The 13,514-nt window shown below is 48.0% G+C and overlaps 1 protein-coding gene across 1 annotated transcript; it reads right to left on the bottom strand.

Annotated features, from left to right (window-relative positions):
* Positions 1–6,938: 6,938 nt before the first annotated feature.
* On the bottom strand, positions 6,939–10,046 carry LOC137900788 (myb/SANT-like DNA-binding domain-containing protein 2). Its single transcript, XM_068744928.1, has 4 exons — positions 9,615–10,046; positions 8,701–8,956; positions 8,552–8,615; positions 6,939–7,833 (listed from the first exon to the last, which is right to left on the bottom strand). Exons 1-4 carry the CDS (start codon positions 10,044–10,046, stop codon positions 6,939–6,941), a joined length of 1,647 nt encoding a protein of 548 aa, XP_068601029.1.
* Between the last annotated feature and the right edge of the window lie 3,468 nt (positions 10,047–13,514).

Raw genomic sequence — 13,514 nt, 5'->3', positions numbered from 1 at the left:
ACCCGGTTGGTATTATTGTAAGAAATAGGCAATTAGAGATAAGGCTGGGCGAACTGCAATCCATGGCCCTTCCTGGGGAAGTGTTGCCACGGTTACAACAGGGAGTGAAACGGGAAACAAACCAACGTCAAATGGAGACTATGTCAGGAGGCCATAAAGACACGGTTGGTACAATGGGGGGGGGGGGGGGGATTAGTAACTCTTAGTGGCTCAATGTTAAAATAATACATACGGCTAAAAATAAAGCCTCCAGCCAACTCTTTCTCTTTCTGATAATCAGCTGCCCGCCCCCCCCCCCCCCCCCCCCATCCCAATGGAGGCTTTGAAGCTCTGACCTTGTTAACAACAAATGATGTTCTGTTTGGCATATCCGGAATAGAAGAGCAACGGTATGACGATCAGGGCAGCGAGAAGGCGTGGCTGATGTTTGCCATGAACGCCTGCACAATTTAGCTTTGAGATTAGCATACACGCTATCGACTGAACTCCAGTCATCTATCATTTATTGCTCAAAAATGCGATTTTTTTTCCCGTAAGAAAATACAGTGAAAATGTTATAAATTGACAGGAATAATAAATGAACACACTGAATATATGCAGATGAGTGAGGAGCTCTTAATTTGAAAATACAAATTCAGACCTTGCCTTCATGTTCCACAATCACTCATCAACTCCTCCTGACATTAAATGTGAAAACATTCTCACAAGTCTGATTTTAGAAACACAAAATAGGGTCTAATCTGGTTGCTGCGGACGTTTGCTCACTTCCTGTTTTAGCGCGCCGGGCTACGTCAGGGATTGAACGCGCGCACCGGTTTCCTGTTGCCACAGGGCTGCTATTCATGACCATTTCCTGTCTGCATCTCGACCAGGACACACCTGCGGGGCGATTGATGGCTTCGTCCTACAGGGGGGGGGGGGGGGGGGGGGTCGAGGTCGGCTGCCATTGTCCTGTCGTGCTGCCGACACCCAATCGCAGCCATGCTTGCTGTTAAAACTCCAGATTAGTCACAAGGATGTGACTAAGGAGAGTTTACTCCCTGCAAAGCCTTTAAGGTATCTGGACCCCGGTGTCACCGGGGGGGGGGGGGGGGGGGTTGGCATGTGAGGTGGAACTGCAGCGTTTCTCAGGTAATGCCCTCCCCTCGGGGTGGAACCAGCAAGCCTGAGATTGTCTTTGTCAGCTCGTGTGATTGTTTTGGCAACAGCGCATCAGAAAAAAAGCACGCACGGGCTTCAGAGAGCCCCGAGAGCGAAACGCAACAAAATCCAACGTCTCCTTCAGTTCTCAAGGGCCAAAGGGCCAAATGAGCGTCAGCCGCCTTCCTGCTGGGGCTCCCTGACTTCAACGTTTGTTACCAGAGCAGGGCCGTTCTCCAGAAGAGGCCACGGGCAGCCTAAAGGGGAATGGGGGGGTTATATTGTGTTCATGCTGATGTGTAATCCATGACCAGATTAAGATTCAATCCGATCCCTGGATTCCCGTTGACGCCCCAATCTGCCGGATTGATCAGAATAAATCTGACTTCTCCAAAACTTCTCTCCAAACATTTGCGATCCTCTAAAGTTACAGATGCCGCTGTTTAAATTATCAGCTCAAATGAATCATTTAAAGCTTCTCATTCCTGAAAACGTTTGCAAAAAATACCCAAGATGCTGCTTCCTGCCCCAATTTCTAAATCAAAGAGACGGGAAACGCGGCCGCGGCTGTGCTGCGCATGCACGGCCACCCGCGTGGAAGGAGCGCGTTCACGCGTTGCTGGAGAGAGGGATGTCTGAGCGGCGTGCGTTGCAGCAGCTGTAAAGGGATTATTCTTCCCTGGAAGACATAATCGTGCATGTGTAACACGCCTGTTTTTAATCCAAACAGGTGTTTGGCCTTTAAATCCACCCAGAAACGCACCTTTACTTTCTGGGAGATTCTCTCTGAGCAGTGATCGGTGGAATATAAACTATGGGATGTTTGGAAAGTTCGCTGATCGGCTTCGAAAAAGACGCGGATCCATAAATAGATTTACGCGTCACCTTCAGACGTTTCATTAAAATACAGGAACTGTTTGTTTGTGTTTTTTGCGTTTTCTCCTGCATAAAATACGCAACAAACATGATGAAATGAGAATTATTATTTTTTTTATAATAACTTCTGTTCCTACCTGAGAGTCCACACAGAAAGGTGAAGGACAGGAGAGTAAGTTTCCTCGAAGTGGGACGGAGCTCCATGGCAGAAACAGTTTCTACTCCTCCAAGCTTATAAACTATGAGTTCTGTTCCGCCTCGGGAAACGCTCCTCAAGTCTGTCAAGGTCCCTTCGCTCTGAAACCGGAGCCGTTAACCGGGAAGGGAAGGTGCGCCTCAGGTGAGGAGCTGCGGACGCGGCCGGTGCGCAGGAATCCTCGTTAGTATCCGCGCCTCCGGCTCTGATCCTCCGCGACGCTTCTCCTCCTCTTTACGCACAACTGCATCTGCAATTCCGTCCTTATCAAAGAGAGCGGCGACAAGAACTCTGCAAGTTGTCATCCTGTTCTCTCCTCATAGAGAGAGAGAGAGGGGGGGGGGTGAGAGACCCGCAGCGAGACAGGAGAGAGAGAGAGAGAGAGAGAGAGAGAGAGAGAGAGAGAGAGAGAGAGGAGATATGGAAACCTTGGAGGCAAGTCTTCCTCAATATTAATGAATAGTTCCTGTGAAGAGTCTGAGAACAAGAGCTCCTCTTTTGGCTTCATAACCGTATGCTTTTATTTTGAAGGCATGTAAGGCTAACATCCGTCTGAGTCTCTCCGCTTGACGCGAACACCTGTCCTCTGGTGCAGGTGTCCAAACGAGTTCTGACGCGCAGTTTGGGAAGTAAGGACAAATTAAGGATACCTTGAAATTAATTTTAATTAAGAATATTTTAGATTCATTTTAATGAGGACTATTTTAGATTTATTTTAATGAGGACTACTTTAGATTCATTTTAATGAGAACTGTTTTTGATTAAGGAGAACTCGTCAATAATCACGATTATATGGACGGACGAGGACGTTTGAAAGTTTCCCTTAAAACAGGCCGACACCTCTCATCCTCCGTGTGGGACCTCACACTGCCTTCATATAAATGGAGCGTGTTTCATCTCATTCCGGGGAGGCTTCCTACTCAAATGCAATTAGTTTCAACCTTTTGTCAGCAATAAAGCCAAATTCCGAGCCTCCATCCTTTCCTTGCGGATCTTCTGTTTCCGTCGTGTGTGCAGCGGCGCGGCTCTGAGAGCAGAAACAGGCTGGACGCATTCCCGAGGTGAGCTCACTCCCTCCCCTGATGTAAAAACATGGGCTGACCTGTCCTCTCTGAAGTGGTCAGACCCCCCCTTTATCTCATCTTCTAAGGTTGCCTCAGCAACAAGGGTGATGCTAATGCTAGAGGACTGCTCAATTATGAGAGGTGAGCGAGGGTTATTCCTGTGATTAAATCCAAAGAAGCAGGATCGGGGGGGGGTTGTGTTGTGTTGTGTTGTGTTGTGTTGTGTTGCGTTGTGTTGTGTTGTGTTGCATCCGGGCCTCCAGATGAAACAGCGTTCTGGAAAGAGCCGTCAAAACGGAGCAGTGTTCAGTTTGATGCAAACGTTTTCTGAGCGAGGCAAAAGGTTAATTCTGGATTCTGCTCATCCAAACAGAAAATAACGAGACAAACGTGACGCCTGGAGCTCAAATACGCTGCTTGTTTCAAATGAATTATCTAATGGTGTTTCCAATGTGGCCAAGTAGCTTAGAACTGGGAGCATTACTGTCATCAATCAACACGGCTGAGTAACATTTACTTTTGGAATGGATGGCAGTTCCCAACTTTTTTTTTTGGGGGGGGGGGGGGGGGGGGGGGGGGGGCTCTCTACTCTCTTTTAACTTCAATTGAAAAGCAAAAGTCAGCAGATAAGAGGTGCTGCAGGAAGTGTAAGGGAAGCATTGGGAACTCGGCCCCTCTTCTAGACACGCCCCTGGATTTATAGGGTGGAGAGTATGATTATAATTTTTAGTGTTTTTATTTTGAAGGATTCACAGGAGTGCACTGGAAATGTAAGAATATATTCCTAGAACTCACAAAGGACACATCACGAGTTTAATCTAGAGAATCTGATGCTTCGGTAACAGAACACTAACGAGGATTATTAAAATTCATTTCATGGATTGTTTCCTGTGGTTTCAACTCCGTTACACATCATCATGAACAAAAGCAAGCAGACCCATCAAATATACAGAAACAAGAATACTGAATATTTAGTTGCATTATTGATGCGTTGTTTCTACAATGTAAATAGACCAGTGAATGGTGAGATGTAACATTAATATGAATTCACTGACAGAGCAGGAGGACAGTATGCAGCGATGCCTGTTTGCCTGTTTGCCTTGTGGAATATCTAAAACATGGATTCCAGTTGCTCTCTTCAAGGCCACACATTTTGTTCCGTGTTATGAAGCTGCTGTTGGACGTGAGGCCGGATATTTGTTTCTTTCTTGAAGGCTGTCTTCCAAAAGGTCAGCGGCTTCGTCTTCCTGCTCTTCCACCATCTGTGTCTCCTGGAGAGACGCCTCTGAAGAATCCTCGTCCGTGACTCGTTTCTTTTTCATGCTTTAATCAACATTAGATTTTATTTCTCAGTGAAATTTAAGTCCCTGTTTTATCCATATAGTTTTGTTCTCTTTTTAGATATTTGTCCCCATCTAGTGGCCACATCTGGAAATTACATCTTCCATCTCTGAAGGCCTCATATTCACTGAAATATTAATTATTATATAATTAAGTTTTTTCGGAAAGCCAATTCGTAATTAATATAGACATGTTCTTCCATACCAAACAGTACTTATGAAGGATTCCAATAACCAACAGTTTGGGTTAATAATATAAATCTTTGTGCCAGACATTTTTTTCAGAACCACAGCTCTGCCTGAGCAACCTAAAAAAACAACAAAAACAAATGCAAGTCATTACATTTCGTTATTTTCTCTTTTTATTGGGACATTGCGTCATTAGTTGGACTTAAAGTAGCATATAATAAATACAATCTGTGAAAGAACAAGCGAGCAAACCAACGTCTTTCCTCTTTATTGTAATCTCAGATCGGACAAGTCGGAATGACGCCGTCTGATAATCTGTAGCTTCATCACTACTATGGTGAGGGAGAGGAGGAGGAGGGACACAACATGGATTATCAGACAAAGAGGAGCCAGTCACGGTTGAGCATCTTTTTTTCTCCTGGAGTTATTTGCCTTTATCGAGATCTTATTTGCTCTTAAGTTTCTTAAGAGGAAATAAGATGTTCCACTGTGGTGCAAGAATAGGAGGGTAAAAACGGCCAAAAATTACTTTCTACCTGCGTCTAAAACAATAAAGACCAAGTGTAATTTTCATTTGTGGAAATATAATATTGATTTTATATCAGACTTGACCTGAAAACATGCTAATGCTAACAAGAAAGCAGACTTTTGCCCATAAACCAACCTTCCTCACCGTCTCCGTGGGCGACGGTGGCTTTTGAAATGAAACTGAATGAATACTTAAGGGGATCAGTCAGGAGGGGAGGTGGAGTGAATGGACGGGGGGGGGGGGCGACCGCCGCAGGCCTCACAATCCGTTTCATTCATGTGACAGAAAAACAAACCCACAAAGCCGTCGTCGCTGCGTGGGGAGGGACGGAGAGCCCCGTTTATTTTTTGTAAACATCCAAAACGGTGACTTCCAAACAATCACACACACACACCTACGGACACACACCTACACACACACACACACACACACACACACACACACCTACGGACACACACCTACACACACACACACACACACGAGACGAAGTGCCAACCAACAAAATAGAAAATATCATATAAGTCATCTTTATATACTGTATACCCAAACAAAGGAACATTGCAAAGCCGGAATGCTGGAGAACATTGATCTTCTTAAATATATATTATAGGTAGATTTCATACACGCGTACTCGGCCTCTCTCTCTCTCTCTCTCTCACATTGCACATACGCTCAGGAATCATTTTCAGACAGAGTTCAGTTTGTTGGTGACGGATAACGTCGACCTCGAGCCGCGTTCTCACGCGCAGCCGTACATCCGCGAGCGCCGCCGCCGCCGCGCTGCCTACGGGGCGGCGTGAAGCTCTGAAGGAGGCGCAGCTTAGTTTGTAACTCGTCCTCTGTGGAGTCAAACAAGAGACAAACTCAACCCCAGAGTCCACAGCTGCAGCCAACAAGGCATACTGGTGACCAGTACTAATCATGAGCCAGTCTAAAGCAGTGCGTCCCCCACAAAGGCTCATCACGGAGCACAACCCCCCCCCCCCCCCGCCCCCCCCCAAAAAACCACACACGATGTCATGATGCCTTTACAGATCGGGCAGATCCAAAACGCAGCGCAGTGTGCAGCTAAGGGGTTGTTGGTCTGGAAATGCGCCGTGGCCAGGTGCATTGTGGGTATGCTGCCATCTGAAGACAGCTTTTCCACCCACAAAAGACACTTTCTGCACGGCATTGGCAAACACACGGTTAATGCGCGGTGGCGTCCCTCCCAACAGCCCGGTCAGGCACGCGTGGACCGTCCATCGGTTACCCTCAGATGCTCCGTGAACTAGAGGGAAGGCAGTAAATCCCCACTACGGTGCCCCCTGCTGGCCTGGCAGAGGTAGACGGATGATACCGCAGTGGTCACCATGCCAACCCCACACTCCCCGATGAGGCGATGTTTATCTACACAAGACGAGCAGCAGAAACCGTCGTAGTGCACGTTGGTTTGCACGTTTCACATTCCCGTTAACCCCGTGCGACGGACACCGGTAGTCTTTTTTAGAGCCTTTCACGCATCCACACGTCACGACAGACAGAATCGGCCACCGTCACCGTACCGGCTGTGAAGTCGGGTCCGGATACCTCCGGTCAGCGCGGGCCTGAAACACCGAGCGCAGCTACGATGCTTCTTGGTTGTTGTATTTCAGGGAATAGCCGACGGCAGTCTCAAGGCACTCCACCAGGGAGCCGGCGGAGAGGAAGTCCAGCTCCACCTCAATAAACTTTATGCAAATGGCGAGACGTTGCGGCGACGCGTCACCCTCCTCGCCATCGCGGCTGTTCTCCTGCAGCCACCGCGTCACGGCGGAGGCGTCGCCGTGAGCGAAGTGTTTGCCAGAACCCTGAAAGTGCTGGAAGAGACACTGCTGGATAGTTCTACCCTCAGCGATGCCCAGGTAGCAGTAGGTGACCTTTACCCCAGTCCTGTCGCCCGCCCCTTCGCCATCGGCCCGAGCGCCGTTCTCCGACTCGTGCCGAGGGAGGCCGTGTTCTTCGGCGTCCCCTTGGGGCGAGGTCTGACCGTAGCGTTCGTTAGATGACAGCGGCGCCTCGTAGCCGATGGCGTAGAGTCCGCAGGCCTTGGGGATGTCCACCGGGAGGAGGTAGTGAGACGCGCCTGTGCTGCAGCTCGCCGCTCTGGACCGGGACACTGGGATCCAGTCCACTCCCATGTGCAGCTCCAGGCAGCGAGCCTCGCTGATAGTGATGTCCAGGAACTTGTAGTAGACATTCTTCCAGTTCATCTTTTGAACTTTGGTCATGACGACGCGGCCCTCTGGCTTCTCCGGGTTGAAGTACTCCCGAAGCCTCTTGCCTAGCGGCACCTGCGAGCTGATTTCGGCGTAGTGGTAGCGCACGTCGTCGCGCCAGCGCGTGTCGAAGCCCACGCCGAAGATGGCCAGCTTGTTGGAGAGGTGCAGGCGCGAGAACTCGGTCCACGTCTGGAAGTGCTCCCATTTCAGCTGCACTGACTCCAGCATGCGCATCACGGTCCGCATCGAGTCCCTTTTTCTGCAGAGAATCCAGAAAGCACAACAATGACGGGCGTTAGAGAGGACGATCGGAAGCAGTCGCCTGTCTGTGGACACAACAGACAAACAAACAAACACACGAGCAGTCACTGTTAGCCTTAAATTATGTGCTGCCTCGATGTTCAGCATGTTTGGTAAGTTAGTATTACATAGGAAGAGCATTAGCCTGCACTGGATGCGTTTCAAGATCTCTGGGAGATCTGGAGATCCCGTGGAGGATTTGAATAATTCTAGATTTGGCGACCCCCAGAGGTAGAATTAAAAATGACGCCCTGTCTGACATTTGATTCTCCAGGCAGATCAGCATTAAAAACCAGAATGACTGTCAGGAAATCACCGAGCAGGTTCCAGAACATGGATCTTAACAGTCTAGCATGTGAGCCAGAAGCCAAACGTTAACATCCGCCTATCGATCCAATCAGTCATGCCCTTTTTGAACAGCAGAGGGCGCAATCATCTACTTCTAGCTTGACTTTCTGAACGAGAAACCAGGACGTGTCTGTTAAAAGTCAAGATTTTCAATTATCGTGTATTTAAAGTAAAGGTAATCAGTTCAAACATATTTGTATCTTGTGTATACACATATATATATATATATATTGTATTTACTCTGTCACAACTACTTCTGAAATCAGCTTTTCAACAATAACAGCCCGACTACGAGACGAAGGACGAGGCCTTCGCTCTGGGGGACTTACTGCGTTTCTACTGCCAGCTCTGCTTGAAGCTGCAGAGCTCTGTTTTTAGGCACCTGGATTTCTTCTGAGGGGGAAAAAACAAAACACAAACACGTATTAGCTCAGCGACACAGAAGGTTTTGCTGCCGTCTGCTCGCTCAAACGCTCACCCGTCTCCATGTCTCCCTCCTGGAAGGCGGAGTCCAGCACCTGGTTGCACCAGTCCTCCTGGGAGAAGTCCTCCATGGTGCTGCCGTCAGACTCCATGTCCTGGTAGAGGCCGCTGCTGTTGATCAGCACCGGAGCGCAGCCCTGGGAGTCCCAGCCTCCCTGGCCGAACACCTTCTCCAGCTGCTCTATGGTGTAGCTGCTCTTCCGCTTCCCGATGCCGTGCTCCTTCACACGGCTGTAGCAACGCCGCAGCGTCTGGAGGTGGACCGCAGGGCAGAGGGGGGGGCATCGCGTCAATCCGCTAGGTATCGGGAGCCACGTTTGATATTCAGACGACGCTCGTCAGAGATCTCTGTCTCTAAGATTAAATGTAGGCTGAAACGCAAGTGTATCGAAAAAATATTTAAAAAATCTTAATATCCACAATCCAGATCCGATCCAGATTATTGGTGTTGGTAAAATAGAGATCCCCAACCTCCATGATTGATTCCATAAACATGGCCAATAAACCAATAATCGGCCGATATTGAGGAACAACTTTTGATTTACTGCAGCGTTAGCGACAAATTCAAAGTGTTGCAGAATCCAGGAATTCTTCCGTTCCCGGCAACATTCCCAAAATTTCCCGAAAACTTCATCAAGATCCGTCCGTAACTTTTTTGAGTTCTATTACGAACAGACAAAGATAAAGATAGATAAAGTACCGGTCGATGGAAATATTACATTCAATAAAAATCTAATATTTATTTCATGTTTATAATAGTCTCAGCTAAATAAAAACTGGCTTCAGTCTCCCACGAAGGGATGTCTGGTGACGTCATCACCTCGCCGGACGTCAGCAGTGTTAATAGATGACCGTTTCACGCCCCCCCCCCCCCCCCGCAGCCATTGTTGTCCCTCCCACGTCGTTTACCTTCATCCTCTCCCTGCACTGGGACGGGGTCCTCTCGTAGCCCAGTTCCGCCAGGGCTCTGGACACCCGCTCGTACATGGCCGGACCGGGGGCTTTACCGGAGAACACGGTGCCCGCGACCTCCAGCTGCTGCATCCGCGCCTCGGTCAGCCTCTCGTTGCCCCAGACCGCGATCAGGGCGTTCGTCTCGGACGGGGTCCACGACATCCCCCGGCAGGCGGTGAAGCTGTTGGAGGAGGACGAGGCCGCCGTCCGGCCCGCGGTCCCGGAGCCCACGTTGAGCGGGGAGAAGCGGTTCGGCGTGGAGGGGCTGGACTGGTACTGGTTGCTGTCACTCAAGTCCTCCGACTCGGGCGATGGCGCCTCGGTCTTCGGTATTTTTAAGGGCGTCGATATCTCTGGAGAGTGCTCCGCGTTACTGGACGCCGCCATGTTGGCTCTGTTGCTAAGGGGAGGCGGGGAGGAAGCGTGACGTCACGGGCTTTAAACCGGAAGGGCGGGGGGGTATGGTGGAGCTCGGAGGAGGCACGCGGGTAAACAACAAATGAGGAAAACAAAACAATACAAACAAACAAAGCACGTGCGCAGCAAACATTTCTGTTTTGACTCAATTCATTTATTTGTTTGATTTCTTATTGAATTATTACATATTTAAATAAAATCACAATAAATATGTTTACTGCTTACATTAACACATCTATATTAGTGTTGCATACTTAAGAATATGAAATACAATGTGCATAAACAAAGTAGTATTTGACCGTTTAAATATTACTGAAATATAACATCAGCAAGAGTTGTGTTGGAGAATTTATGCAAATATCTCACAGTTGTGAAGTAAAAAAAAGAAACGAGATGTTCCACGCCTCTGGGTTCAAATCAGAATCAGCTCTTCAGTCAAAAGATCACCTCTCAAAATATCTCTGAGGTTAATCAGGAACTGCGTTAGTTACCCTGCTATAAAAAACATATTTGTTCCTGAAAAAACAAAAAACAATATTTAGAATGTAAATATAAATAAACATTTTGGACCGTCCAGTAAAAAGACAATTATTTGAATATGAATCCAACATTTCTGACCGTGTTATATTACTATGCACAACATGTAAATTAAAAGTGATTAATTTGAGTGTAACTCAGGAAAAACTTTAACATTCATCCATTAATAGTTTATTTGTCTTTAGTTAAATTATATCACAGCATATGAAATGAATCAATCCCAAAGATCTAAACACAGAGAGTCTTTTTCCAACAGAGCAGAGGCGAAGGAGACCTTCGGTGAGATTTTGAGTGTGCACTTGACGTCCTGATCGATGGATTGAGCTGATTGTTTACTTCATCTTTCCTGCGACTCTCTCTGATTGGCGTCCCTCGGGGACTTGCAAGCCTCTCCACTCTGCTCTGCCATCTGTTTGCCGTTTGGCTCCGTGTGGTCAGCGAGGTCCCGACCTGGCCGGAGGGACGGTGCACGAGCTTCATTTTGGATGAAGCCCCCACACTAGCTGTCCAATAAAGGGCAAAGACAGGAAACACTGGACAGCCTAACCTTTATGTGTCAAACCCGCAGCTGTCGATTTCTGCTGTCAGGCGGCGGTGAGATGCTTTTGTGCCGTTTGTGGCAGATTTGGATAAACCTTCTGGAAGCATGCGGTATATTGGGATTTAAACCAAACAGCTGTGGGAATACTTGTAGTTTTGTCAAATTGTTTTTGTTCCTTTCACATCCTGAGTTGATCCGATCGTCCCATTGAAGTGGACTGGAGGGGGGGGGGGGGTTGCTAATGACTTCATACCCATGCGTAGATCTCTATATGAAACACTGAATATGTTAAAAAATAATGCTGTGTCCTGCTCGGATTCTCATTTGTGCTTTAATATATATATAAAAACACATCAGAACAAAATAGTCAGGATCAGCGTTAATCTACGTGCCGTCAGGAAGCGGCCGTTTTGTTCTGAGGACATGCGCAGACATAACTTAACGTTAATGAGATGGATTTGATGTGCACGAGCTCTGAACTAAGCTAAGGGGAGGCGGGGAGGAAGCGTGACGTCACAGGCTTTAAACCCGTGACCTCTCGCCACCACCGGCTCTTTAGCAAGCCCCTCACTCAGGCTGCGCTCTCAGGTGCGCTGACGAAACCTAACTAGACGAAGCCAAACTAGACGCACCTGATCTGCATCTCGACTCATCGACTCCCCCCCCCCCCCCCATTTAGTCTCTGCTCTTCCTGGAAGGCTTCACCCGATGACACCGTCGCCTCCCTCCTGTCTTTTAGGTGTCCCCCACCCCCACCCGAGTGTGACCTGATTCCTGACATTGTAATTTTGTTGGTAGATATTTGGCTGTGTATTTCTGTTAGCTCTGCCTTTTGGCGTCAGCCTGCAGTCGTTATATTGTTTCCCATTAGAGATACGGCTTCCTTAGTTTTGCCCGTGATCTTCGCTTCGTTAGCTCCGGAGTCTCTTGGTCGCTTTGGCCAGTGTGTTTTGTTTTTCGTTAGTATATTACCTGCCGATGGATTTTCATTAATTGTTTCGTTTTGTCTCTCCTTTAGTTTATTGTGCCTCGCTTATTGAATTAAAAGCTTATTGAACTAAAAGCTCATTGAACTTTTCTTGCGTCTCTGTCTCTGCATCTTGGGCTCCACCACTCCCACATGAACAGTTGGTCCCTGGGACTCATTAATTGACCTCTCCACATGGGACATTCTCTTGGAAACTGGAATTCAAGTCGCTCTTTTCCTCACCCTAACCACAGTTTTTCCAGCCAGACTTTGTGATGTTAGGGAGGCTTCATGTCAGGAAGGCTTTGCCCAACCAAGTATATGAAAAGCCCAGGGCAGTGGTTCAATATGAGACGAGATGGGATGGGAACACCTGGAGACCGAGCGTAGATCCAGTCCCTTGCGGGTCGCTGGAGCATAACTAGCTGATTACGAGTGAGAGGTGGGCACGCCGAAGATGTTCACCTGAACTTTGGAGTTTTCGGCTCGGATTCTCCTAAATCCTCAAACCCTCCTAACCCCACGAGTCCCAGTTGACTCTCTTGCTACTGTAATTAGCATTTAGCTCTTTAAGGTCTTCCAGCTGGGCCCATCCTTACCCCTTACCTCCCCCTCACCCACACACACACACACACACATTCACCCCCATGTGGATACCCACCCCTACCCTGAGCTAACCTCCCCGGGCGACAAGAGGGCCCAGGTGCCATCACTGAGCGAGATGTCAGTGTAATTTGGCCCGACACGCCCAAACACATGCACCCACCTTCCATCAGTGGGGGGGGGGGGGGGGGGCTCTGGACATTAAACACTGTCTCATTAGTTTGATTTGGCTGCGATAGAAGACCTAATGAGTGACTGAAAACATCTGATCTCCACCCGTTCCAAACAAAACCTCCAGGTACGGCCAGCTTTCAGGACCAAAGCCATGTCACGCCTCCCTGCCTCAGGGAGGGGGGGGGGGGGGGCATAGTAAGGGAATCCAAGTTCAAGCATTCAAGGAGAACAATGGGGAGTGACAATACAGAAGACTTAATGGGAAGCTGTCCCTTTACTTTTGGACACTTCAGAGCTAATCCATCCATACACGGCTTTATGCGGATTGAACTTTAAATGACTTGATTATTTGGGCGCTGCACTTTCGTTAAAACATCCCAAGTTTGTTAAAACTCGGATCCACCGCCTCATTCAAAAAGCTGCTTCTTCTCTCGATGTTGCCAAAGTTTGTCAGTGATTCTCATCTGATTGGATTAAAAAATAAAGTAAATTATCTTTGAAAGAAATTATTTTCATGTCAGCAAAAACAGTCAGCAGCTCCGTGCCATTAGCTCATCTAATCTAAATATGCCAGGCTCATTAACATCTCATGAATATCGAGAAGCTAATACTTGGC

Source organism: Brachionichthys hirsutus, chromosome 10, assembly GCF_040956055.1.
Source record: "Brachionichthys hirsutus isolate HB-005 chromosome 10, CSIRO-AGI_Bhir_v1, whole genome shotgun sequence".
Lineage (NCBI taxonomy): Eukaryota > Metazoa > Chordata > Actinopteri > Lophiiformes > Brachionichthyidae > Brachionichthys > Brachionichthys hirsutus.
Note: the sequence above shows the minus strand (reverse complement) of the source record. Positions and strands in the feature narration are given on the sequence as shown.